Source organism: Jatropha curcas, chromosome 6 (genome assembly GCF_041381405.1).
Source record: "Jatropha curcas cultivar XTBG-Jc1 chromosome 6, XTBG_Jcur_1.0, whole genome shotgun sequence".
Classification (NCBI taxonomy): domain Eukaryota; kingdom Viridiplantae; phylum Streptophyta; class Magnoliopsida; order Malpighiales; family Euphorbiaceae; genus Jatropha; species Jatropha curcas.
Genome location: NC_143156.1, coordinates 245,882 through 271,325, shown reverse-complemented (window position 1 = coordinate 271,325; position 25,444 = coordinate 245,882). Strand labels below are relative to the sequence as shown.

Sequence of the window (25,444 nt, the reverse complement as noted above, 5' to 3'; positions counted from 1 at the left end):
TTTTTTTTTCTCCTCAATTATCTCCCTCATTTACAGCAAAGGAAAAAAAAGAAAAAAAAAAGAAAAAAGAAGAATTGATTTGAAAGTGGTGGCTATTGACCTTCTTTCTTTTGGCCTTTTTCAATGAACTACTAACTAAGACAGTATAAATTTCTTGCTTGACTGGAGAGTCGGAAAATGATAGGAGAAAGTATCTTTCTAGCTAATTAGATTGTGTCCATAGAACAAAAAAAAATACTATCTTGCCATCATTCAGAGTAGGTAAAATTTCTTGTTTCTCAATTATCACACAAATAAATATCTTGCCATCGTTCAGAGTAGGTAACTATAAACCTCAAAACGAGATTAATTTTATATATCATAAATAAAAGGACAATACGGCTGATAAGCCAAAATACGGACGCTGTTTCTAATCAATTAATAAAATTATATTTTTTGGTAATTTATAATAAAATAAATTTATTTAGCTATAAAAAGAATTTATAAATTAGAGATTTTTACCGTTTTAGAGAGGATGCTGATATCTAGAGTCTGAGATATTTAAATTTGAAATGATGCTAATTACTTTGTAACAAAAAAAAGTCTCCCTGCAAATAGGCAACTCTTTACCTAAAACACCATTAACCTAATTAACCTAAAGTCCCACTATAAATAGGTCTCTTGTAGGTAATCAAGAGAAATTAATAGAAACAGAAAACAATGGGATGCTTTTCAGCAATTTTCTGCTCCGCCATTTTTGCTCATTCAAAGGTCTTCGACGAAAAGCAGTTTTCAGATGCAAAAAGGTCTAACAAGTCTGAGAGATTGATGAGCAAATCAAAATCTCCAATTCTTGTTCCTCATTTTCCTTTTAATTTTTGTGCTCCGAAGCTGTAGTTTTTTTTTTTTTTTTTCTCAATGTAGCGGGTATTTAATTTTGTTCTTTGGCATTATTATTATTTTTTTTTTTTTGAGAGAGAGCATGACTAATCTTAATTAATCATGCAATTTTGAAGAGTTAGGAATAATTTCATTCATGTGAGTGTATTAATCTCTTGCGATTTTTATGAATTAGAAAATTTTGAGTTATTTTATATTCATTAATGGTTTCTTCTTTAATTTTTTTTATATACTAGAAATTTGTTATTGATTATGATTCTTGTTTTGAATTCAACAAATTTCAGTTTTAGAGATTGACTCTAACACCATGATTTGTATTATACCTTTTTTTCAGTTTTTTTTTTAAATTTTTTTTAAGTATGTGATTCGAACATATATCAATTTTCAATAGTATGATTGATGATTGATTACAGTTATCGGAGAATAAAGATAATCTACATATAATTTTATTTTAATTGTGTTTTTCAATTTGTGATACTCCTCATCCTTTTAATTTAACATTAAAATGAATCAATTATCATTTATCCCTAATACAAATGCTTAACAAGCATTTTTTTAATTAACGTTTGAAAACAATATTATAAAAATTAGATCATGTATTCGATTCTCTGCAATGCAAGTTTTTTTTTTTTTGCTTCCGAGGACGAGGGAGATTAATCAGGTTTGTGAACTATTAAAACGGATACGGACCTGGATACCTCGTCTAAATATAAAAAAAAATTATAAAAATTAGATCTTGATCAAAGCACAGCACGCACATATTGAATGAGGTTGGAAGGTAAACATCATGATTTTAATTTTTAAATGCATATGGCGTGTAAGAACTAAGAAAACAAATTTAATTATTTTAGTTATTTTTTTCTGTTCAAATATTAAAATGTAAAAAATCAAACAAGCAACAAAGCAACTTCCAAAAAAATATATTTGACTATTTTAGATGTTTTATATTATATATATTTATTAAAAATTATATATATAAATGTTCCCTTTGGATAAGAAGCGAACTTCACCACCAATAAACTAGGACCAAACTACTGAAAGTCACATTTTGTAGCCAAAAACAATATTTCTACTTCATAGTAATTGCAAAGTGGTCACCTGACGTAGACACATTTCTACTTCATAGTAATTGAAAAGTATGACCTTTTCCTAACAACAGAACATAAAAATTTCTTATTTTCGCAACAACCGGTCTATCTATCAAAAGTTTGACTTCTGGTTTTTGCGAAGGAATAATTATTGAATCCTCATCTTTTCAGATAACACATATAAAGAGACCCGTCAACAGTCAAGTCGAGTAATTAGTAAAACTATTAGAGATATTTATAATTAGTTTATTTATCTTTTAACCCAACTTTTTAGGCTTTGAATTGAATTAACCTAAAATATCGAACTTCACTTAACCGGACACAAATGTTGGAAGTCCAGTATTTTTTTTACTAGCATCCATAAACAAACAAGTTTTAATTTCCTTTCTCATCTTTCACTATAAATTAATATGTTATTCCTTCCAAGCTCCAATCCAAAAACACACACCAAAAAAAAAAAAAAAAAATGACATCTATATATCTTCTCAGCTTTGTTTAGTTGCTTCCATTCTTCTTCTCCATCCTCTCGAGTTTCTGATGATGTAACTATCTCCACCATGAAAGTACCTAAACCTGTCAAACTACCCAAAAGAAAATCAAAATCATCATCAGCTTCCACAATTATGGCTCCTCACTTCCCTACCAATTCATACCTCTCCCTTTTGTAGTAGTTATTTGATTTCTACTAGTACAAGAATTTATTGAACATTGGTGTTCTTCTCTGTAATAAATTATTACACGTGTCTTTTTTTGTATTTCATGTTTTTCTGATGATCCTCCTACTTTCTTGGCCTGCAATTTGAAGGTATCATTAAACTAATTTGCAGTCTCCTCCTCCTGGTTTATCGATTTGGATAGACTATGAAATTTGTAGCAACGCGACTCAACGAGTCAGCATAGCTGTATAGCTTTGTTTTCGTTTTGCAGCTTTGCTTTCGTTTTGCTTTGAGCTCTTGCTCCCCTATGTATCGACAAAAAAAAAAGAAGCTCATTTCATGTGAAACGGCAACATGTCACAATATAAATCCTCTTATTAGCAATTTGCTATAATGAAATGGATTTTCTTTATTATATGTGTGTCTTCCTCATAAATTTTGACACACAAATTTTCGTCCGACTAGATAGTGTAAATATTTATTTACCGTCTCAAGAAATTGCGTTTTTTAAAAATTGAATTTTTTTTAGTGTTTTATTTTTATTTTTTTAATGTAAAAGAAAATTTTATTATCAAAAATTTTTACTATTTAAATATTCATAAATATGAGATGTTTTGTGCAGACCAATATTTATTATTTAATATCTCAAAATGTAAAAATAAAAAAAGTTTTAATTTCTTATAATTTTTTATTATCTTAAAAATCTATAATATTTATTTCTAAAAAAAATCTAATACCTCAAAGCGTAAAATTTATTTTTCACAATAAAAAAAATTATGAAAAGTAAGTTTTGTATGTTTTATCAACTCAATTTCTAAAAAATGTGAAAAAAAAATAGAAAATAGAAAATAAAATAATATCAAACAGTAGGTACTCTTCTCTCTCTTTCTAGGCCTTTTTCATTAGGTTTTGGCCCAATATGATTGAGCCCAATCCCTCCACATGTCCCTGGTCCACCCAGACAATAAACGACATCGTTTCCGTTGCTTTTTTCTTTTTTTTTTTTTTTTAAATTTGTTCCACCTGAAACTGCAACACGCACCTCCTATCCCAAACACTCAGCCGCCACAATTCGACTGTCTTGCCCTTTGGCCCCATTTGACCAACACTTACTTCAAGTGGACATTTTAGTAAATTGCCAACACCTTTCAAGGTCTCTAAGGGAGCTCCGCTTGCGTCTCTGTCTCTGCCGAAAAGGGCACTTTTGCCTTCCCAATCCACCAAAGAACCACAGAATCAGAACTCCTAATCAAAACCAAACTCTTCTTTTTTTTTTTTTTCCTCTCTGTATACAAACACATAGATGGTCTCTATTAACTCTTAAAGAATAAAACTTTTTCTCTCCTTTTGTATATTTTATTGCATTACTCTATATATATGTCTCTTTAATTTAACTGCAAAGCTCACCTTCTAATTGACAGACTGATCCATGGCTGCTGTGTATAAGCTTTCATCTCTTTCTTCATCTACTTCTTCTTTATCTGGACAAAGTTACAATCATTTCTCATTAAACCCAAGACCCATTTGTTCTTTGCAATGCAAAAGCTCACCTTTTACAGAGAAACATTCAATTGAGAGATACCAAAGAGACCACTGGCTTTATAAGAATCAGCTAGAATCTTCTTCTTGTTCTTGCTCTCTTCCATTTGATAAAGAATCTATTAGGGAAAACGACATCGCTTTGCAGCTACCGGAGCTTAAGAAGCTGCTTCAAGTGCTTAAAGAGAAGAGAGGAACTTTTGGTAAAGATGGAGAGAAATGCGGACCAGGAAATGTGTACTTGGTGGGGACAGGGCCTGGTGACCCAGAGCTTTTAACATTGAAGGCAGTGAAAGTGATACAAAAAGCAGATCTTTTGTTGTATGATAGATTGGTCTCCAATGATGTTCTTGATTTGGTTGGTCCTGATGCTAGGTTGCTCTATGTGGGAAAGACTGCTGGCTACCATAGCAGAACTCAGGTAAATGAAGAAAACGGCTCTCTGCTTAATGATATTTTTTAAGCAAGTTTGGAATAGGGGTTATGGTGTTTCTATGGATTTTGCAGCTTTGTTTTCTTTTCCTCTCATATTTTTATCCAAAGATTACATCTTTGAGTATATGACATAAGTTTCATTTTGTGTATTTTATTACCTGGGTATTTGATTTTGATTGTTAGCTGTGATAGTGACATAGGTCAATTAAGAATTGATAAGTTTCAAATATTTTGACTTTTTGAGTTGTACCTGGATGTACAATGTTAGTGACTATTCGGTAAAGATTGTAATCATTCTTCTTAGCTCTTGTCATTGGATTGTGTTGAAATGAGATTGAGATTACTAGTGTCTTTTGCAGGAGGAGATACATGAGTTGCTTTTGAGTTTTGCTGAAGCAGGGGCTACTGTTGTGAGACTTAAAGGAGGGGATCCACTGGTGAGTTTCTGTTACGGGAGTAACCTTACAAATTCAATGTTATGTTTATCTGCTAGAGCTTTTGGTGACACTTGTCATTGGGTTTTAAGGTATTTGGAAGGGGAGGAGAGGAGATGGATTTTCTACAACTGCAGGGAATCCAAGTGAAAGTTATTCCCGGTATGATTCTGTACACTTGTCTCCAGCATCACATTATCAAGTTTTGATACTTCTGATGTGTCTAGTGATGGAAGCTATGTGAAAAATAGCAGCTGCATTGGAAAGTGAGCATGGAATTTGAATTTATCTACTAGGAGAAAATTAATTCTTTAAACTTTTGGTATAAACTGCTAGCATTCTTCTTTGATGCTATTACATTATGTGAATGTGATCCTCCTGTTGTAGGTTCATCTCTTTATCGATAGGAAATATATTATCTTAGGTATGCCATTGTGATGTATTTTTTTTCCCCAATTTGCTCTAGGGTAAGTTCATTTGAGGTTGGTGTGTATTCAACTTATATGTTCTAACAGGATTGCAGTATAGGCATTTGTTGCCGTGGGGAATTTACTGAACTTTGCCAATTGTCACAATTTTATTTCCAAAATCAAGTTGAACATTAACTTTTTAACATGGAAAAGAAAGTTAAATATGTCTTAGGAAGTGATTGCCTTCCCGTATTCTTTAATAATAGCAATCAAATGTTCATTGCTTGCAGTGTATACCATTTTCATTGGTTCTGTTTCTCCCCATGCTAGTGATCTCTTTCACATGTCACCATGCAGCACTCCAATAATGCCTGTTGAGCTCTTTAGAGGGCTGAAAATTTTTCAAACAATACATTCTGCCTTGGTGAAGTTCATCTGCATTTCTGCACCACACTAATTCCACTTCTTTCCATCTTCTGCCTCAATGTGTTTGAATACCATATATAACCGATCTTCTACTTGTGGATATGAAAAATCACATAAGTATGGACATTAATATTATTTCATTGATTGTTGTGCAGGTATCACTGCTGCTTCAGGAATTACAGCAGAGTTAGGAATTCCATTAACTCATCGAGGTGTTGCAAATAGTGTTAGGTTTCTAACAGGACATTCAAGGAAAGGAGGAACAGACCCACTCTTTGTAGCAGAAAATGCAGCTGATCCTGATTCAACCTTGGTAGTTTATATGGGCTTGGCAACCCTCCCTTTTCTTGCATCAAAGTTGATGCATCATGGTCTCCCAGCCAATACGCCAGCTGCTGCAGTGGAGCGAGGGACCACACCCCAGCAGCGCGTGGTAAGTTTGATCCTTATCATATATGTGAAGTAGACTGCAGGGCCACATCTGTTTTAAAATTATGCATGTTGAGACCCATCATTCTGTTTTAAAATTATGCATGTTGAGACCCATCATTACATAGTGACACCATTGCAACAGTCTTAGATAAGGTACTTCTGTTAATTAATTATTTGGCTGACAGAAAAAAAAAAAAAAAAGAAAACTGGTTCTTTTTCCCAGTTCAGTGAAATTGTTGTCTGAATTTTCTTCTATTTCTGCAGATGTGTGCATGTTGTAAAAATGGTTCTATCAGTACATTCCATTTAAGCTCACACGTTGGTTTTTGTATTTTTGTCTGGCTCTTTTTTCAAACTTGAATAAATAATGTGAATGCATTCATCTTCAAATTTTTATGAGATCTATGGGTGAAATCTGAAGCTCACGTAATGGACTTAAAGAATATCAAACTGTTTCATCGGATTGGTTGTCAAAAATGCATTCCTTGTAGATTATTCAACTGCCATGCAGAACAGTGAAGTGATGCAGAATCAACTTTCAGTTTTCGTTCCTTTTAGTGCTCGGAAAAGAAAAAATCTTCCTTCCTATCCCAATTCCCAACCCCTAGAGGATTTTGGCATGTCTTTTACTCTAATTTAATATGCATTATGATGTTTGACTGGATACATTTAGAGACACATATGTGCAAGCACCATGCTTATTTAAAGTTTGATGGCATCAACTGATAACAGTTGCATCTGCAATCATCCAGGTTTTTGCAGAACTAAAGGATCTTGCAGATGAAATTGCTTCAGCTGAGTTAATATCACCCACACTGATCATAATTGGGAAGGTAGTTGCACTTTCTCCATTCTGGCCACATTCTTCAAAAGAAGCATCATATTTGGTGGAGGTTGTACAGAAAACTTAGTTGCACATGTACAGCAACATTATGCTGCTTGGGTCATTTGTTGCGATTCAGGGATTAGCTGCTAGTTTCTGCAGGAAGTAACAACTTATTATGGATGCAACATTAGATAGCATGCAAGATTATCATCGCATGCTTGATCGGACCAGTTGAGCTATGAAGTTCAGAGGATCTCTCATTCAAGAAGAGAGAAAGGTTTTCGGCCTCTGCGTGTGCATTTATCTGGAAAACGCTAGCAATTTGTTCTAACTTTCTTGAGATTAAATTTTTCTGAAAGGATAGCATCAGCATTATACGATTATCAAATTTTTGTAACATGTTATGCATTTTCAAATTCAACCCAGCATTGATGTTGTAATTCTTTTGGTAACTTGAAGGTGTTAAGATTATATTCCTTGAATAGATAATATTTTCCAGATTTCCTATGTTCCATTCTTGATTAAATGACAAGCACAATTTGTTTCATACTTCTCTTAAATTCTATCCAAATTAGTAAAAACTGCCTTTAAAGCTAATGAGTTCCAAGTACAAGCTAACACAAAATAAAATTATAAAAGAAAGAAACACAAATCTGAGGATTAATTCAACTCAATTTTTATTAACTAGTATTTTTAAGATTTCTGAATTTACATTTCAGAACTCAGTTTCTCTATTAATAATAATTGTAATAATTTAGAATAGGCTAAAAACCAGAAAGGAATAATTTGGGTCCTATCATTGAGAAAGTAAAGACAAAGGAAAAACACATGCAAATATATTATAATTAAATGGAAATTACAGATATCATTAAATAGGTTATGATCATGAAATCTTTCTTATCTGCATACGATAGCCACAGTGATCCTGATAAGATATCTCCACTGTGTTTATTTATTTGTCTTTTTATGATAAATGCGTAGAATCCAATAATTAATGAACAGGTCCATGATATGAAAATATAAATTTTTTAAAAATTATTTATATTTTATTTTGTCCTGTATAAATGGTAAATAAATATTCTGATTTATAAATCAGCATGAAAATCCTTGAATTATAAATGAATTTTCCTTTCAATTTTAATTAATTTAAAATTGGATCAACATGCACTAGAATTTATTGTTTCTTTTTATTTTCTGCAGCATGGGCTTTGGTTCATTGTTCGTAACAAGACAATCAAAACCGGCCATCGCTGCTACAGTTGTGAGACTTAGACATTTTGGGACAACCAACAAAAAATCAACTTTCACGTTTTCTCATAGGGACGGCGACTTCCTTTCTTCTTTTCTTTTTAATTTTTATTTTTTTAACAAGAATTTTATAAAATTTTATTAAACGTGCACGGTTAAATCAACAAAAATAAACTGAATTTTAAAAAAAAATACCAATGTTTTGTTTGGCATTACATTTTTTTTAATGAAGGATAATTTACGATATGGTTTATATAATTATTAATTCAACTATTGCCATATATATATATATATATATATATATATATATATATATATATATATATATATATATATATATATATAAGCACGAGTTACATATTTTTGAAGTATGTGCTTCCAAATTAAAAGAAAAAAGAAATAAAAGATGAAGTTCAGCTGATGCATTGAATTAGAAAAGGTATGGGGTCATCTCATTCACATTCCTTTTATTAGACATTTGGGTGAAATAATTCTGAAGTAGCTGTGATTGTGATGTGTGAGAGAGAAATGAATATTAACTTGTTCTTAATCTAATAAATATTTTGAAATGTATAAAGATAATTCAACATATTTAAAATTAAAATAACCTGCAAACCAGGTGTGGTCTGATTGGTCTTCATATCTTTCATAGCAGATGTAGGCGATAAGAGATTTTAAGTTCAAGTTTTCTCTACCACAAAGTTATCATCGATTTGATAAATATTATTCAAAGAGAACTGCTTTCTGTTGTGCAACTCACAATATTTTTTTAGTTTGTTAGACCTTCCATGAGAATAATCATGAGTTGTAAATGCTCTTTGCAACTGAATTATTTCGTTCGGGTTAACCGACCGAGTTATTATTGAATATCAAGTCTTCAATATTATATTCAATTATATATCTAGCAATTATGTAACTAAAGTCACTTATGGTAATAAAAATTAGAAGTGTGAAAAATAAAAATGTAAGAGCAATCGACAAGAAGATTACGTAAAGACTAATAATTTAGCTTCAATCATTATGAAAGTTAGACAAAATATGCAATAAATATTAAATAAAAAAAAGATAAGCACTTTATAAATAAATCAAATATTATATAATTAATTTTGGCATCCAGGGACAACCTCATCACTGCAAGTTGGTGAATCCCTTAATTTTCATTTTGTTCGTTCAAAAGTTAAAGGGATGGGCACAACCCTAGCACCCTTTCTTTAGTCCTTCTGTCAATGGTGATTCGTCTATAGCATGAATAAGAAAGGACAAAACTCGTAATTATGCCCCAAATAGCTGTCTTCCTCACTATCCAAGGAGAATGAATAATAATTACGACTTTTTTTTTTTTTTTGTTAAAAAATAAAAAATCTAAATCTATAGTATGAAAAACTAAAATGATGTTTTAAAGTTAATTCTAGTATATATAATTTTAATTTAATTTCTTTTTTTCTATTTATTAGGAGATTCAAGGGGGTAATTCTCTTCTTTTCTCGTTTACTCTAAAAAATATAAAAGTTGATTCGTGGAGATTTTACGCTGAAAAGAGTTCAAATCAATGACCTTGTGAATCCCTCAATCCTTCGTATGCTCTTTTAGATTTTTAGTTTAGTAATATTTGGATTAAAATGAAATTAAAGAGAATAAGAGAGGAAAGAAATGGTAAAAATAAGCAAGAGATGGAAAATAGTAACATATCATTTCATGCTGATTCCAAAGTGTACAAAAACGTTTTAAAAGAATAGATACTATTTTAGTTCATAATTACACTTAAATACATTAATCAAGATTCATTATTTTTAGAATTTAATTATATAATTCATTAAATTTTTTCTATTATTATTCAATTTTTATGACTAAGCTTGAATTTGAGCAAATGATATATACCTATGTACACTTTATTATTTTTGATTGGTTTAGTATACGAATATGCTTATATAGATATATTGTAAAATTGTTATTATTATTATTATTATTATTATTATTATTATTATTATTATTATTATTTTGTAAGAAGTACCGTAAAAGTATTAATGTTATTAATTAAGGTAGATAAAATTTGATAAAAATGTTGATCATCCGCGTGCTTGATCCAAGTTCGATCCTTCATGATAGTACTTCGTTAAGCATGATGTCTAAATACTAACTCTACTGCTTAAGAGCTACCATCCACTTTGTGGGCTGCCTTAGGCCAGATTCTACTGTCTGGGCTGAAGACCACAAATACGATCTTATAGGAAGGGGGCAGCGTCTCTCATCAGTGTTCGGAGAGTCGTGCGTCCTATAGGGTGTCTTAAATTGGAACGTCAATATCTGATCAGTGGCCGGATTCATCGAGGGTAGTGATTAACACGTCTCGATTTGTGTGATCTATTTTAAAGAAAGGATGAGGATTATATAAAATAATAATAAAACTTGGTGAACATACGAATTGAAATATACACGTTTACAATAAGGTCTAACTATCCAAGAAACAAACATCATGTCCCGCTCCTTTACACTATAAATACTCATCTTCTCTATTGTAAACCTCCATTGAAGTAGCCACACAAGCTCTATAACCAGTTATATACCTTTCCTTTATCAACTTCAAATCTCAAAAAAATGTTAGGTTCTCAGATTCAGAAGATAAATTCTACAAAATCCTTCTCTCTTTTACTACCAAAACCTTCTCTTTCTAGCCATGGAAAGACATCCTTCTCTACTCATAAGCAACAGAAAAGTTTCACTCGAAAAAACACAAACTTGAGCATACGTGCTAATCTCCTTGATAAGGCTATATCAGCTGTTACACATAAGAGTGAAGCTGTTTCAGTGAAAGCAACTGTTACTGTCCAAGTAACAATTGGTGGAATTATTTCCAGTATTGGTCTTACACAGCCTCTTGATGAGCTGACTGATGTTATTGGTAAAAGCTTGCTGTTGGAGCTTGTTAGTGCAGAACTTGATCCAAGTAAGTATTACTATATATATAAACAAGAAGTATAGGAACTATGGTTGCTCATTCCCTGCAAGGGCTTTCATATTATATGCTAGTACTACTATTTGGAGAGATTTTCTAGCTTTTTCAAGTGATCTTATTTCTTTCTGATGCATTTAACCAGGTCTTTTTACTTGACATTATGAATTTTAGGCTGGGTGTGAAAAAAAATAGAAATTTCAATTTTTATTGTTTTTTTATTGGTTGGAAGACTCAATTAGTCGAGAAAATATGGTGGCCGCAAAACATGAGTAACTCTTCCTTTTACTTGCTAAATTGGTAAGATCGAGAGATTTCGATTGAGATTTACCACCCCATATAAATTATTGGCTCAATTTTTGTTGTTAGACAAAAATCTTAAAGTATACTATCTCCGTTCCATGTATTTAGAAAATAATTTATTTGTCACATTTATGAGTAATAAATATTTTTTTTTGATATGTACGTTTTATATATGATCAATAATTATTACTTTAAATTAATGATTTTCTTAGAAAATTAGCATTAAATTAAGCATAATATAGTCAATTTATTTAATAATTTATTGTAACTTAAACAAATTTAATGATTTTATTAAGAGACGTGAAATTCTAAATATGAAAAGTATTATGGAAGAGAGATAGTATTTTATTTTTCACCATATTGATCTCATTTATTTTAGTGAGATGACATAATTTTGTAACAAATTATAATAAAAATATTTTTTTTTTCTGTGATTTTTTGTAATCTAGATCAACATTAGAAGTGGTTTATATTTTATAAAAAACTGAAAAGGATGGGTACAGAATGGTGCATATAACTTATTATTATGCTTGATATAGTGGTTTATGTATTTTTCAATTGAGACATAAGTAGCTCTCCGCTCTCCAACCAAAATAATGGAATAATATGTCACGATGACCTCAGCCTAACAAACCCTATATATATATATATATATATATATATATATATATATATATATATATATATATTGGAAATAACTATACATATATTCTGAATCCTGACAATGGCTTGAATCTTGGACAGACACTGGACTGGAGAAGGAAACAGTGAAGTCATATGCACATATTCAACTAGGGACAAATAAGCCTGGAAAGGGGAAATTAGAGGCAAAGTTCAATGTACCAGCAGGATTTGGTGAGGTTGGAGCTGTGCTTATAGAAAATGAACATCATAAGGAAGTTTTTATTGAGAGTATTGTTCTTGATGGCTTCCCCAATGGACCTGTCACTGTTTCTTGTAATTCTTGGGCTCATTCCAAGCATGATAACCCCAAGAAAAGAATTTTCTTCACTAACAAGGTCATCTTCTTCTTCTTCTTCAACTTTCTGGTTTTTGTATTTTAATATCTTACACTGAGTTATTGATGTTTGTGGTTCATAAACCAGTCTTACTTGCCAGCCGAGACACCAAGTGGATTGAAAAGATTGAGAGAAGAGGAGTTGGAAAATTTGAGAGGCAATGGACAAGGAGAAAGAAAGTCATTTGAAAGGATTTATGATTATGATACGTACAATGACCTTGGAGATCCTGATAAAGACCAAGATCTTGCAAGACCTGTTCTTGGTACAAAGGAGTACCCATATCCTAGGCGTTGTAGAACAGGACGCCCACGTACCAAAAAGGGTAATTTATCCCTTTATTGTATATCTTTTTGATGAAGTAGGAAATGATATTGTTCGTTAATGGTAAATGTTCTCCTGATTTTTGCAGATCCATTATCAGAATCAAGAAGCAGCGGGGATATATATGTACCGAGAGATGAGGCATTTTCAGAATTGAAGGAAGCGACATTTGGTATCAATACAGTAAAATCTTTGTTACATGCATTGGTACCCAGTATAGAGACTGCAATTGTTGATGGCAATCTTGGATTCCCATATTTCACTGCCATTGATAAACTATTTAACGAAGGAATTGAATTGCCAAAAGATGTTGAAAAGCCTTGGTACCTTCAGACACTATTACCAAGAACTGTCAAAGCTGCTAAAGAAACTAAAGATGACATTTTGCTCTTCGAGACTCCTCAATTGTTCGATAGTATGATTTTGTCGCTCTTATTTATACATTTCCACTGTCATATATGATATTTTTATGACCCAAATCTAAATCTTGAAACTTTCTATTGCAGGAGACAAATTTTCTTGGTTCAGAGATGAAGAATTTTCTCGTCAAACTCTTGCCGGTCTTAACCCATTCGGCATACAATTAGTTACAGTAAGATAAATCTATAATTATGTTCTTCTGGTCCATTGAGCTTTTATGTATTTAAAAAAAACATCACCTTATTCTTTTTATGCAGGAATGGCCACTAAAGAGTGAACTCGACCCTGAAATCTACGGACCGGCTGAATCAGCAATCACAAAAGAAATAGTGGAGAAAGAAATCAGAGGCTTTATGACAGTAGAAGAGGTAAATTTAACAGACTAAAAGAAATATTTCTTGTTTTGGCATAAAATTAAGCAAGTGCTTAATTGTTTTTCCAATTTTTGCAGGCTGTAAAGCAAAAGAGATTATTTATGTTGGATTACCATGATATACTATTACCATATGTGGAGAAAGTGAGAGAGCTTGAAGGGACTACATTATATGGTTCCAGGACATTGTTCTTCCTTGTTAATGAGAGCAATTTAATGCCTGTTGCTATTGAACTCACTCGCCCACCTATTGGCGACAAGCCACAATGGAAGCAGGTGTTCACACCTGGCCATGATGCTACAGGTTGTTGGCTGTGGAGGCTTGCAAAAGCACATGTTATTGCTCATGATTCTGGCATTCACCAACTTGTTTCTCATTGGTAAGTACTTGTAATGAATAATTGAATTGAATTGAATTAGTTCTTTTGCAATTTTAAGATTGGGTTCTTTTTTTTTCTTTTCGTTTCAGGCTGAGGACACACGCCTGTGTGGAGCCATACATAATTGCAGCAAATAGACAACTTAGTGAAATGCATCCTATATATAGATTCTTACATCCCCATTTCCGCTACACAATGGAAATCAATGCTCTTGCTAGAGACAAACTCATCAATGCGGATGGAATCATTGAAAGCACTTTCTCTCCTGGAAAGTACTCCATTGAACTCAGTTCTGTTGCTTATGACAAACTATGGCGTTTTGACACTGAAGCATTGCCAGCTGACTTGATCAAAAGGTATAATTGAACCAAACCAAACTGCAAAACTAATAACTGTCATATAGCTGTCAAATTAATCGTTTTCATGATAAAATTTTCAGGGGAATGGCAGAGGAGGATCCAACAGCAAAGCATGGCTTGAAACTGGCAATTGATGACTACCCATTTGCAAATGATGGTCTAATGCTTTGGGATGCAATTAAGCAATGGGCTACAGACTATGTGAACCACTACTACCCAGAAGCAAGCAAAGTAGCATCTGATACTGAACTTCAGGCATGGTGGGAAGAAGTGAGAACTAAAGGCCATGCAGACAAGAAAGATGAACCATGGTGGCCTGTTTTGAAAACCCAAGAAGATTTAATCCAAGTTTTGACAACAATTACTTGGGTAACTTCAGGTCACCATGCAGCAGTCAACTTTGGTCAATATGTGTTTGCTGGATATTTCCCTAATAGGCCCACAGTAGCAAGAACAAATATGCCAACTGAGGAGCCATCAGAGGAAGATTTTGAGCTGTTTTTGAAGAAACCAGAAGCTGCATTATTACAATGCTTCCCTTCACAACAACAAGCAACTAAAGTGATGGCTATTTTGGATGTGCTTTCGAGCCATTCACCTGATGAGGAGTATATTGGACACACATTGGAACCATCTTGGGAAGCAAATCCTGCAATTAAGTCTGCCTATGAAAGGTTTAATGCAAGATTGAAGGAGCTTGAAGCTACTATTGATGAGAGAAATAATGATTTGAAAAATAGTAATAGAGCTGGAGCTGGTGTTGTTCCATATGAGCTCTTGAAGCCAGTGTCTGAGTCTGGAGTCACTGGAAAGGGAGTTCCTAATAGTATTTCTATCTAATTTTATTTTTCTTGTAATTTCTTCAATATAAATGAAAAATAAACTTGCTTATTACAAGCAAGTATAGAAGTGAGCATGAATGGAGTCATTAAGTAAAGTGCTTTGAGTAGTTTATTTCGAAATTCTGTACGAGAAAGTTATCCCAGCTGTGTAATTTAACAATAAATTAGAAATGGAAAAATAAAAATTACATATTGGTTTGTCTTTTTCAATTGTTTCTCAGCATAACTTAATGATCATAATCTTTTTTTTCTAACTTTTAGTTAATATGGATAGCCTAAAGATTTGTAAACAACTCAAATACTATTGGATTTGGAGTGGAATAGAACCAATACAGAGTTATTGTTTAATGTTTTAGTTCTTTCTCACTTATTTGAAATGTTTAAACGACTGAAAAAATTTACAAAATTGAAGTTGAAACGTTTATATATGTACCAAGAGATGAGGCATTTTCAGAGTTGAGTTCAATGCATTATATGCTTTATTATACACATTGCTTCCCAATATAATTACTGATGATAACAATTGTGGATTCCCAAATTTCACCGCCATTGATAAACTGTTTAAAGAAGGAATTCAATTGCCAAATGACACCAAAATATCGTGCCTTAATGAAGTATTAATGTTTGTCAAACATATGGCAGAATTTGGAGAAGTCATTTTGCGGTTTCAGCTTCCTGAATTGTTTGATAGTATGATTCTTTCTTTCTCATTTTTACATTTCCACAACCATGTACACAATAGTTTGTACTACTCATATTTAAATTCTTGATCAAAAGGTAGAATTGAACTGAACTGAACCAAACAAGTTATTCTGTTTCAAAAAATTTCCATTTTAATCATTTTATTGATAAAATTTTCAGGGGAATGGCAGAGGAGGATCCAACAGCAGAGCATGGTTTGGAACTAGCAATTGAAGACTACCCATTTGCAAAAGATGGTTTAATGCTTTGCGATGCAATTAAGCACTGGGTTTCAGATTATGTGAACCATTACTTCTCAGAAGCAAGCCAAGTAGCATCTGATTGTGAACTTCAAGGATGGTGGGAAGAAGTTAGAACTAAAGGTCATGCAGACAAGAAAGATGAACCATGGTGGCCTGTTTTGAAAACTCAAGCAGATTTATTCCAAGTTTTGACAACTATTATTTGGGTGACTTCAGGCCTCCATGCAGCAGTCAACTTTGGTCAATATCCTTTTGCTGGGTATTTCCCTAATAGGCCAACAATAGCAAGAACTAATATGCCAACTGAGGAGCCATCACAGCAAGAATTTGAGCGTTTCTTGAAAAAACCCGAAGTTTTTCCATTACAATGCTTTCCTTCACAAAAACAGGCAACTAAAGTGACGGTTATTTTGGATGTTCCTTCAAGCCATTCACCTGATGAGGAGTATATAGGAAACACACTGGAGCCATCTTGGGAACCAAATCCTGTAATTAAGGTTGCATATGAAAGGTTTTGGGCAACATTGAAGGAGCTTGAAGCTACTATTGATGAGAGAAATAATAATTTGAAGAATACTAATAGAGCTGGAGCTGGAGTTGTACCGTATGAGCTCTTGAAGCCACTGGAAAGGGAGTTCCTAATAGTATTTCTATCTAATTTTAGTTTTTCAGTAACTTTTTCTATGTACATACGTAGATGCTAATAAGCTCTATTAATTGTGGAAAATAAAACTTGAGCAGACGAGCGACCATGAATGGAGTCATTAAGCGAACTGCTTTTAATAGGAGAGCCGTCCTTATTGTGTACATTTTTCAATTGTTCCTCGGTATATATTTAATGATGATCAACTTTTAATTTTTATTTTATTTTGTTAATTGCATTACCACCGGCCTTTGCTATGGAGCTGTTAGCGCAATTGAAGAAGAATAACAGAATATGCTCTCACTGTACTGTTTTTGCTCTTGGAGCTGTATTGAAGAAGAATAAAAGAATATGCTCTCACTGTACTGTTTTCGAATGCCCTTCTGATGCAAGAATGCCTTGCTCCAAAAGTTTCTTTACATAATAATAATAATAATAATAATAATAATAAAAGCAGAAGTTCCATTTTTACAGTGCCTACCTTAGCAAGAAGCATCTTAGCTAATGCAATTTTGTATGTAGTATCAAGCTATATTCACCTGACGAGAACTACAATCAGCAGAAAACAATTGTAGAAGGACAACATTTCAGGTTGAAAAGCTTCATACCATGTTTTACATCAAATATTTGCAGAACAACAAATCAGTACTGGAAGAACATATATGTGTGTTAAAATCTAAATAGCTTCAAAGACCAACAACAAAAGGTTATACTGTGGGAACTATACACTTCACATACCAAGCTAACTTCTAGATACAGGAGCAAAGATTGATCCCTTGCATATTTGGGTCTGCCAAGGATGAGATTAATTCTCACTCTCCAAGGTGAAGCCAACAGCGGTAATCATCCAAATCACGTGGCGGAATAACCCTCTTGCGTATCAATGTTTCCACATTAGGGCATTTCCTCTTCATCCCACCTCTTGGTCTCAACCTGAATTGCTCATCAGTCTCATTGAAATCACCCTGAACATCATCAAACAGAAAATATCAATTCAAAGTTTCACATCATTCAAGGAAGTCTGCTAAAATGATAAAACAGAATTTATTCTTGAAATATCTGATAACTTACAGGAGTATAGACATGGCATCCAGATTTTTCATGTCTATCTCTAACATGCTTGTATGAGAATCTCATGTCACAACCAGGAAACCCACAAGCAAAAGTTCTGATTTCAAGGTGCGCAGCCTTCACATGCTGATTAAGATTGGTTTTCTGCACAATTAAAGAGAAAAATATGATTGCTGGATGCCATCTTAGAATAACAAAAAAAACTTCTTAAGCACAAATACAATTGAAAAATGAAGCACAACTCCCAGTGTCTCACATTAGAAAATGTGCGGTCACAATCTTTGAAATGACATTTAATTCTCTTCTTTAAAACACCAGTGGCTTCATGGGTACGGAGATGTCTCTTGATGTTCTTTTTCAGCTGCTTTGTCCCACAAATCTCACAAGTAATGTATCTGTGAAAAGAATGAATGTGGGCCGTAAGGCATTGTATATTTGAAAAATGCTGCATACATCCTGGTTCTGCACAGATTGCCTCAACTGATTCAAGCTTAACTGTCAAGTCAAGCATAAGAGGTTTTTAGGAAATAAGTATAGATAGAATTACGAACACATTTGATAAGGGAAGGGAAAAAAAGCAAAAATTGGATAGCAAGTCAACTTGCCATGAGAATCTTCATGTTTTCGCAGTCTTGATGGATATCTAAACACCTTCCCACACCCAGGTTCCTGGCACATATGTTGTTTCTGATCAACATTCACGGAGGAGAAATTTTTACTGTGAAGTTCTTCGACATGCCTCTTGACGTTGCCTTGGAAAACGAATTCCCGGTTGCAAGTCTCAATCGGACACTTGAATAGTTTTCCATCATGCTGGAGACGATGGCGAGTTAGGTGGTCCTTCCTTCGATAGCTTTTATGGCAATCATTAACCGAACACACATATGGCCTCTACAAAGTCATAAATACAAGATAAGCATCAGAAGCAACAATTACATAATTACACTTAACAAACATAAATTAGTGCACGCATAAACAATCTCTTGGACCTCAAATTCATCAAGCGCGTGATTGAGGCCCACTTGATGGAGCTTCTCAGGAGGTCTCCCAACCTGATACTGGTCCAGTCAAGTCCAAACTTGCAGCCTCTTGCATATTGGAGTTCTTTGTTGGGATCCAATGCTTCACGCCTGTAACACCTAGGTGTTTTCAGTTATAAAATGAACCTGCAAAATTTTAAAATTTCAATAGTTGCAAATGCTAATTAAAATTTCATTAACAAGATTCTCAAACCTGTAAACAGTAAGTAATTCTAAAAGAACAAAGCAACAAAAAAACACTCAATTCAAAGATATCATGGCCAAATTGAAACTCGTATGTAAAAATAAATTTCCTGGATGCACGCATTTCTCATCAAAGGATCAAATCATTGTCCATGAAACAATCTCCATATCATACTGAATAGGTGTAACCATCAATTTATAAACTTAGAGAAACTTTTTTATTATTATTATTTTCTAATTATTACGAGCTACAATTGTAGGAAACCCAAAATATTCTTCCATTTAAGCTCTGTAATTTGATTTTCCATACCTAAAATAGAAGCAACAAAAACAGTCAGTAACCATGGTCAATACCTCAAACGAGTGACTTTGCATATGTTGTTTCAAATATGCAGGCTTTTTGAAGCTAACGCCGCATTCTTGGCAAGTATTGGACTTTAATCCCTCTGTTTTCCCATTTTCATCGACCTTTTCCACATTCATCTCTTCCTAAACAATATGAAAAAAGAAAATTACAAAAAAAGAAGAAAAAAAAACCTCTTATCTGATAAATAGTGAAAATTCGATGACAATTGGAATTAGATCTGCAAATTCCACAATAATCACAGATATAGCGTCTTATATCTCTAAAGAGAGGCCTCGGCCTCTCGTTCTCTGCCGACTCTTCCATATCTCTCACCTATGGCAGATGCAGAGTAGGCGATAGCAAGAAGGCAAAATTAACCTAGCCGCTCGTTCTACCCGGAGAGAGCCCTCTGATCTTTATCTACCAGGACGATGAGAAGCCAAACGAAACCCTCCATCTAGAAGATGATTTTATATCAAATAATAGACGGTCCGGATTTCAGAAACTGACGTGTCACTTAAAATGTGTGGTTTAGAAAGGACTTGTCGTTTAAGATCGGTCGTTTATTTAATTCGCGCTTCTAGCAATTATAAGATGGCGTGTCACGCGTCGTCTAGAGAAGCTGGCGTGTTTTAAGACAATGCGTTTTAGGATGGCATTTACGCTAGGACGTGTGATTTAGAAGTGTCCTGGCTTGGAAATTCTGGTCTAGAAAGAAACTACAGTCTAATAAAATCCTGTGTCACTTACCAACAAGCCGTTAATTTGGATAGTAAGCGATCTCAATTCCAGTAAATGGGGAAAATACAAATTTGATTCCTTTGCTAAACCCACTTTATGGGAAGGGCAAAAAACCTTTGCTATGGTCCAAGTTTTTCAATGAAAGGTTTCCAGCTTTGTGACAAAAGCCAGAAGATATTATGGTCAAGATGCTTTCTTTTTTGTTGCTTGGTGATTTGAGCAACATAGTTATGTGCATAACATAATCAATTGCCACCTAAAGTGGATAAACTTTCACCAGTTTCTATTTCTCATCAGATCACAGTTGTCCTGATAAGTAAAGGCTAACATTGCAACAGAGCTCCATTAACAACATTAAATGAGCTTTCCATTTGATAAACTATGAATTTAGATTATTTATTATACATATACAAGTATAAAGAATGAATTTAAATAATAAAAAAAATCTATCCTAATCAGGAGAAAAATTGCCTATAAACTATAAAGAATTTAAAATTGACTCTCGTATAATATATCATTCTTGCCTAAATATACATATCTTGCCTCTAATTTACAGTACATACACACAAGTGCATAAATATTGAGTTTACTTCCAAGAAAGTGTCTTTGCTGCTTCTGCTATTCAGAAATGTAACTTCTTGGAGCCATCATTCCCCAGAATACTATGAATCTCATGTTCTCTTAAGGGCTCAGATTCAAGGGATTTGTCGATTAAATGCCACTTTATCAGATTTCTGTAACTTGCATTCTGATCTTTATGTTGCCAATCTTCGGCACTCAATCACAAAGAGGAATGAGTACGTGAATCATTACACATGCATTCAGGAACTGGATACTTTGTGACATCTCTTCCAGCTTTGCTATTCCTCAGTTCCGGTTGCCCTAAGGATTCGCGGTGCAAGTCCTTTATTATTGTGTTGAACTCTGCTTCAGGAAGAGAAGAATTTAGAAAATAAGGTAGCATGTGTCTTTTATTTGGGGTAATATATTTCTTGTGCCCTGCGTATGCCCGGTGTCCCTGTATCAAGCACAAACTTCTGTTTAGACAAATAGTATATTTTGCATCTGGACTGGTCCTAATAACTATGATTAGTTGATTGCTGAAAGTGTTGTAATAAAGACATTCTAATTGGTCATTGATATGGTTATGGTAGACTATACCTGGATAGCATGACCCATATTTCCGCCATGAGATGGCATGAAAACATCACTCTTTTCCGAGACAATATAGTCAATGGCAGCCATCAAGGAAGCTTTATCTGCAAATGGTTTTAATTCACCAGGCAAGGCGAGATCTTCCTTATTGTAGAAATGAGAAAATTCTCTTGTTAAGGGTAGCAATGCTTCTTCACCGCCAAATGGTTGCCCTCCAGCCCAATATATTCTTGCATCCTTTGGAGCTCCAAGAGCTTTAAGCAACCTAAAACATACAACAAAAAACAGAACAGTCCATTAGAGAAGTATAGATCGATATAGAGATTGAAGTTATCAAGTTTTACTATTTGATGGCGCATATCCTATCAGGTTCAAATTCTAACCTTGCCACATCCAAGGCATTCAAGGGGCAGAGACCAGCTAGTTTTCTGTCATGGTAAGTCATATTTGATCTTCCAGTAAGAAGTTCAGGCCGTCTTTTTCTTTCATTGTTGATCACCTCATCATATTCAGGACTCAATCCAGGAAGGCACCCAGTCCTCACCCATACATCCTTCTCCATTCGTAAATGAAGAGCAAGGTAAGGTCCCTTTCTGCGCATCCTCTCTGCAAGCCTGTTGCCAAGCTCCAAAACTGATGGAGAAAACCTCAATGCATGAAATGCCACCTAAAGTCAAACAAATAAGAAATGAGAGCCGGATATAGTAATTAAGAACCTTACTTTAACTGAACAAGATTAAATGGAAAAATGAAGTCCCAAGCAACATGGACCTTCGAGGCAAGAGGACTAGTGCAGAACTGCACATTCAAGCACTTCAGATAATTAAATTGAATGCAAAAACAGAAAAAGCTACATAAGAATCCTGCAATACCTTGCATCGAAGTTTCTGAAGATCAGAAGGAAGATCTTTCGAGAGCCTTGAATCCAAACCACGCAAAAGCAAAACCCCTTCTCGATTAAGCTGCAGAATTCAATAGAATAAGCAATAAGATGAACTGTGTCAACAAACCACCATAGTATTTTGTCTTTTTTGAAGCGACGAGAACTAACTACTATGTAACCGACCAGGCATGCTAACAAAAAAAATAGATAAAATGGGAATGGAATTGGTCATCATGTATATGTTGATAATATGTTTCAAAACTGTCCAAGAACAAAAAGTTATCAGGTAACAATATGATATTCTGGCCAATTAATCAAAACGGATGACTTCAAACACTATAGGTCCCTACAAATTATGGAACCGTTATTTTTGTCTATTCTTTTTTCTTTCGTCTCCGTACCATATGCAACTAACTTGGTAAGATAAATGTAACATCCTGACAATCAATTAGAGATTAGGAAACTTCTTTAACTACCATGACAAACTCTCAAAAGGAAAACAAAGTTAAGACCATTAAACCATAAAGCATCCATCATACTCAGTAATACTTAACAAACTGTGGGCCTGTTTTGCCTAGCTATAAAACCAACAGCTGTCGCCCTTTCTATGCCATATCCATAAACAAACAAGTAGTTACTCAAAAGAACAAATTGAGCAGCAGTTCTAAATTAACAAGGAACATTGAGAACTGAAAAAGGTGACTGAAGGACAAAATTTACAGCAGGAGTTTTAAAGTAACAAGCAATAGAAAGAAGCTAAACCGGTTACTTAAAAGCTGAAATTCACAAACAATTTCTTACTCGCTTGAGATAGCGTGCACGGATCCATTGAGGGGAAACATGTAGAGGAGTTCTTTTCTCCTCTACTGGCCTTGTCATTATATGTGTGGATGGCAATGATGAAACTATCCTCACATCATTTGCTAGAACTCTTTTGAAATGCTCCAAATCAAATATGTCAGAAAATTCACTGCATTCAAAAAAATACAGAGATTAATCTTGCTGTCAAAAAAAAAAAAAAAAAAATACAGAGAGATTAATCTTCTCTGAAATGCAAGAATACAGAATGCAGCAAAAACCATTTCTAGGTAGAAAAGAAAATGAATTTAGTTTGCAAAACCTATATCAATATGCCAGAAATTAATTAAAATGGGAAAATTTTACTTTGGGAAAACCAAATATCAACCAAAGTAGAAAACTTTCTTAATCAAGACAAAATTAAAATGCCATAAAAAGAAAAATCAAGAATAATGTCACCCAATATAGAAAAGTTTATGTATTCTAACATTGATTTGAAATAGCCCAAAGCCCCAAACTAACCAAGAAATGCTTTCCCAGGAAAAGAAATATCAGTTTCTCAGTTTTTCTTTCTTTTTCTGCACCTAAGTATCAAACAAGAACTTGAAGACAAGTTTTGGTTGAAATTTTCTTTCTTTTTTTTGTTTTTTTTGTTTTTTTTTTTTGTATGAAAACATAAATGCAACTCATGAGGTGAGAAAAGAAGCAATTTTTCTTAGAAGAAGATAGATACATTAGCTCAGTTTTATACCCTTGTAGTTATTTTACCTTTCATCTCCCCATATGACATTGACTTGCAAGATGGGAACGACCAAAGCAGCGCCAAGGATTCTTGCAATCACCACAGCATCTACTATTTGATTCCTCTGCTGATTCATGCCACCAGAAACTACCACTAGCAAATACTTTCTCCTATCCTTCACAATCATCTCACTTCCTCTCCTATACTCTGCACTGAAATCTAAACATGGTTTATAGCCCAATCCATCAGGCTGCTTCCAAAACTCACTCCCCTCTCCATCTCCATTCGATTTCTCATGGTTATTTGATACTGTGTGCTTAGATTGAACAATGTTTTTCAAAATTTCATCTTTTACACCTTTTTCACTGCTTACTTCATTTTTTGGACCCAAACCCGCCTCAGATTTTGTCCCTTCATCATTTTCAGACCCACCCTCTTGATCTTTAATATCTGTTCCACCATGTGAAGGGAAAAAAAGTTGTGACCTTGAGTACCCATTTGAGAACGAGTTCTCCCGAGTTTGACTTGTGACACATGGGTATGGATAGAAAGGGACTAAAGGGTCAAGATCAAACCATAAATTCAGCATACCCAGAAAACCAAAGAAAAATAGAGCAAAGAACCAAAATCTTGGACTCCTATATGAACTCCAGCTAAAAAACTTGTTCCTTGACGGTTTCTTTGGTGAGAGAAGCAGAGTTTGCAGCGAAGAAGAAGATAAAGTGTTAATTACTTGTGATGGAACAGAAATATATGAAACTTTCTTTGCATTGTTCTTTGATTTTGCCATTAAACTAGAAAAACTCCTTTGCTTCTCTTAAAGAAGAGAGACTTTTCTTCCCTTTTTTTTTGTGGGTTTTAGCTTTGTTGTTTTGCAGAGAGATGCTTACAAGAACACAATGTCTGATACAGACACACGGACAGACCGAAAATACAGAAGAAATGGGCGGCGGGAGCGCGAAGTCTATACGCGTTGGGGGAGGAATGTAGAAGAAATGGTATGTGTGTTTTGGACGGTTTCGATGGGATTATTTAAAGATGCTTGTTAACATCTAACTGGAAATTATTTAAGTAAACTTTACTGCTATTTTCCTTATCAAAACAATAATTTATATTATTAACTTGAATTGTCCTAAATTAAATATTTATTTTTTATTTTAATTAAAACTTAAAAATTAATTGTCATTTTTTTTTTCTTTTTCCGATAGCTTGCATAATATGGTATCCATAATCGAGCTAGAGATAATATTTAGACGAGACTCTCCCTCAGAAGCTCCACTAATAAATTAGCAAAAATTATATAAAAATTTTTAATTTTCGTGTAAAAATTACTCTAAATCATTATTATTATTATGAAATAAAAAAATATTAATCACGAGATTTTAGTGATAAGTGTATCAATACCTTTGTTTTGATTGTTAAGTCCATGTTAGGTACTAAAATAATTTAGATTTTAATTTAATGCAATGTACCTTAAATAGAAATCAAACAACTATCCAATAATTGAACTTATGAATTCTCAAGCTTCATCATGTCTTTGCCAAAATTAAAAGTA

At 33.5% G+C, this 25,444-nt stretch overlaps 5 protein-coding genes across 5 annotated transcripts; 3 read left to right on the top strand and 2 right to left on the bottom strand.

Annotated features, from left to right (window-relative positions):
- The first annotated feature begins 3,525 nt into the window (after positions 1-3,525).
- Positions 3,526-7,625, top strand: UPM1 (urophorphyrin methylase 1). Its single transcript, XM_012210118.4, has 5 exons — positions 3,526-4,583; positions 4,957-5,034; positions 5,124-5,193; positions 6,023-6,300; positions 7,052-7,625. The coding sequence occupies exons 1-5, from the start codon at positions 4,053-4,055 to the stop codon at positions 7,208-7,210; spliced, it is 1,116 nt and encodes a 371-aa protein (XP_012065508.1). The 5' UTR covers positions 3,526-4,052; the 3' UTR covers positions 7,211-7,625.
- A 3,260-nt stretch (positions 7,626-10,885) lies between these two features.
- LOC105628660 (linoleate 13S-lipoxygenase 2-1, chloroplastic) lies at positions 10,886-15,553 on the top strand. The gene is made up of 9 exons (XM_012210117.4): positions 10,886-11,317; positions 12,371-12,645; positions 12,733-12,970; positions 13,058-13,384; positions 13,476-13,561; positions 13,647-13,757; positions 13,841-14,142; positions 14,232-14,498; positions 14,582-15,553. Exons 1-9 carry the CDS (start codon positions 10,969-10,971, stop codon positions 15,339-15,341), a joined length of 2,715 nt encoding a protein of 904 aa, XP_012065507.1. The 5' UTR covers positions 10,886-10,968; the 3' UTR covers positions 15,342-15,553.
- Positions 15,554-15,978: 425 nt separating this feature from the next.
- Positions 15,979-16,991, top strand: LOC110008913 (linoleate 13S-lipoxygenase 2-1, chloroplastic). The gene is made up of 2 exons (XM_089722566.1): positions 15,979-16,025; positions 16,205-16,991. Exons 1-2 carry the CDS (start codon positions 15,979-15,981, stop codon positions 16,989-16,991), a joined length of 834 nt encoding a protein of 277 aa, XP_089578692.1.
- Positions 16,992-17,499: 508 nt separating this feature from the next.
- On the bottom strand, positions 17,500-20,060 carry LOC105628659 (transcription factor IIIA). The gene is made up of 6 exons (XM_012210116.4): positions 19,904-20,060; positions 19,579-19,713; positions 18,607-18,892; positions 18,258-18,496; positions 18,002-18,145; positions 17,500-17,895 (listed from the first exon to the last, which is right to left on the bottom strand). Exons 2-6 carry the CDS (start codon positions 19,705-19,707, stop codon positions 17,743-17,745), a joined length of 951 nt encoding a protein of 316 aa, XP_012065506.1. The 5' UTR covers positions 19,708-19,713; positions 19,904-20,060; the 3' UTR covers positions 17,500-17,742.
- A 596-nt stretch (positions 20,061-20,656) lies between these two features.
- Positions 20,657-24,908, bottom strand: LOC105628658 (O-fucosyltransferase family protein). The gene is made up of 6 exons (XM_012210115.4): positions 23,916-24,908; positions 23,151-23,319; positions 22,339-22,428; positions 21,850-22,133; positions 21,473-21,731; positions 20,657-21,329 (listed from the first exon to the last, which is right to left on the bottom strand). Exons 1-6 carry the CDS (start codon positions 24,677-24,679, stop codon positions 21,093-21,095), a joined length of 1,803 nt encoding a protein of 600 aa, XP_012065505.1. The 5' UTR covers positions 24,680-24,908; the 3' UTR covers positions 20,657-21,092.
- Between the last annotated feature and the right edge of the window lie 536 nt (positions 24,909-25,444).

Excerpts from the sequence above, each read along its gene's own strand:
- UPM1 (XM_012210118.4), top strand. The coding sequence starts at position 4,053 with ATGGCTGCTGTGTATAAGCTTTCATCTCTTTCTTCATCTACTTCTTCT. Across the intron at positions 5,035-5,123 it reads TTAAAGGAGGGGATCCACTG|GTATTTGGAAGGGGAGGAGA; the intron begins GTGAGTTTCTGT and ends TTGGGTTTTAAG. Across the intron at positions 6,301-7,051 it reads CCACACCCCAGCAGCGCGTG|GTTTTTGCAGAACTAAAGGA; the intron begins GTAAGTTTGATC and ends GCAATCATCCAG.
- LOC105628660 (XM_012210117.4), top strand. The coding sequence starts at position 10,969 with ATGTTAGGTTCTCAGATTCAGAAGATAAATTCTACAAAATCCTTCTCT. Across the intron at positions 13,385-13,475 it reads GACTCCTCAATTGTTCGATA|GAGACAAATTTTCTTGGTTC; the intron begins GTATGATTTTGT and ends TTTCTATTGCAG. Across the intron at positions 13,562-13,646 it reads TCGGCATACAATTAGTTACA|GAATGGCCACTAAAGAGTGA; the intron begins GTAAGATAAATC and ends CTTTTTATGCAG.
- LOC110008913 (XM_089722566.1), top strand. The coding sequence starts at position 15,979 with ATGGCAGAATTTGGAGAAGTCATTTTGCGGTTTCAGCTTCCTGAATT. Across the intron at positions 16,026-16,204 it reads CGGTTTCAGCTTCCTGAATT|GGGAATGGCAGAGGAGGATC; the intron begins GTTTGATAGTAT and ends TAAAATTTTCAG.
- LOC105628659 (XM_012210116.4), bottom strand. The coding sequence starts at position 19,707 with ATGAATGTGGAAAAGGTCGATGAAAATGGGAAAACAGAGGGATTAAAG. Across the intron at positions 18,146-18,257 it reads GTGACCGCACATTTTCTAAT|AAAACCAATCTTAATCAGCA; the intron begins GTGAGACACTGG and ends TTAATTGTGCAG. Across the intron at positions 17,896-18,001 it reads GATGCCATGTCTATACTCCT|GGTGATTTCAATGAGACTGA; the intron begins GTAAGTTATCAG and ends GATGATGTTCAG.
- LOC105628658 (XM_012210115.4), bottom strand. The coding sequence starts at position 24,679 with ATGGCAAAATCAAAGAACAATGCAAAGAAAGTTTCATATATTTCTGTT. Across the intron at positions 22,134-22,338 it reads TTCAGAAACTTCGATGCAAG|GTGGCATTTCATGCATTGAG; the intron begins GTATTGCAGGAT and ends GTTTGACTTTAG. Across the intron at positions 21,330-21,472 it reads ATATGGGTCATGCTATCCAG|GGACACCGGGCATACGCAGG; the intron begins GTATAGTCTACC and ends TGCTTGATACAG.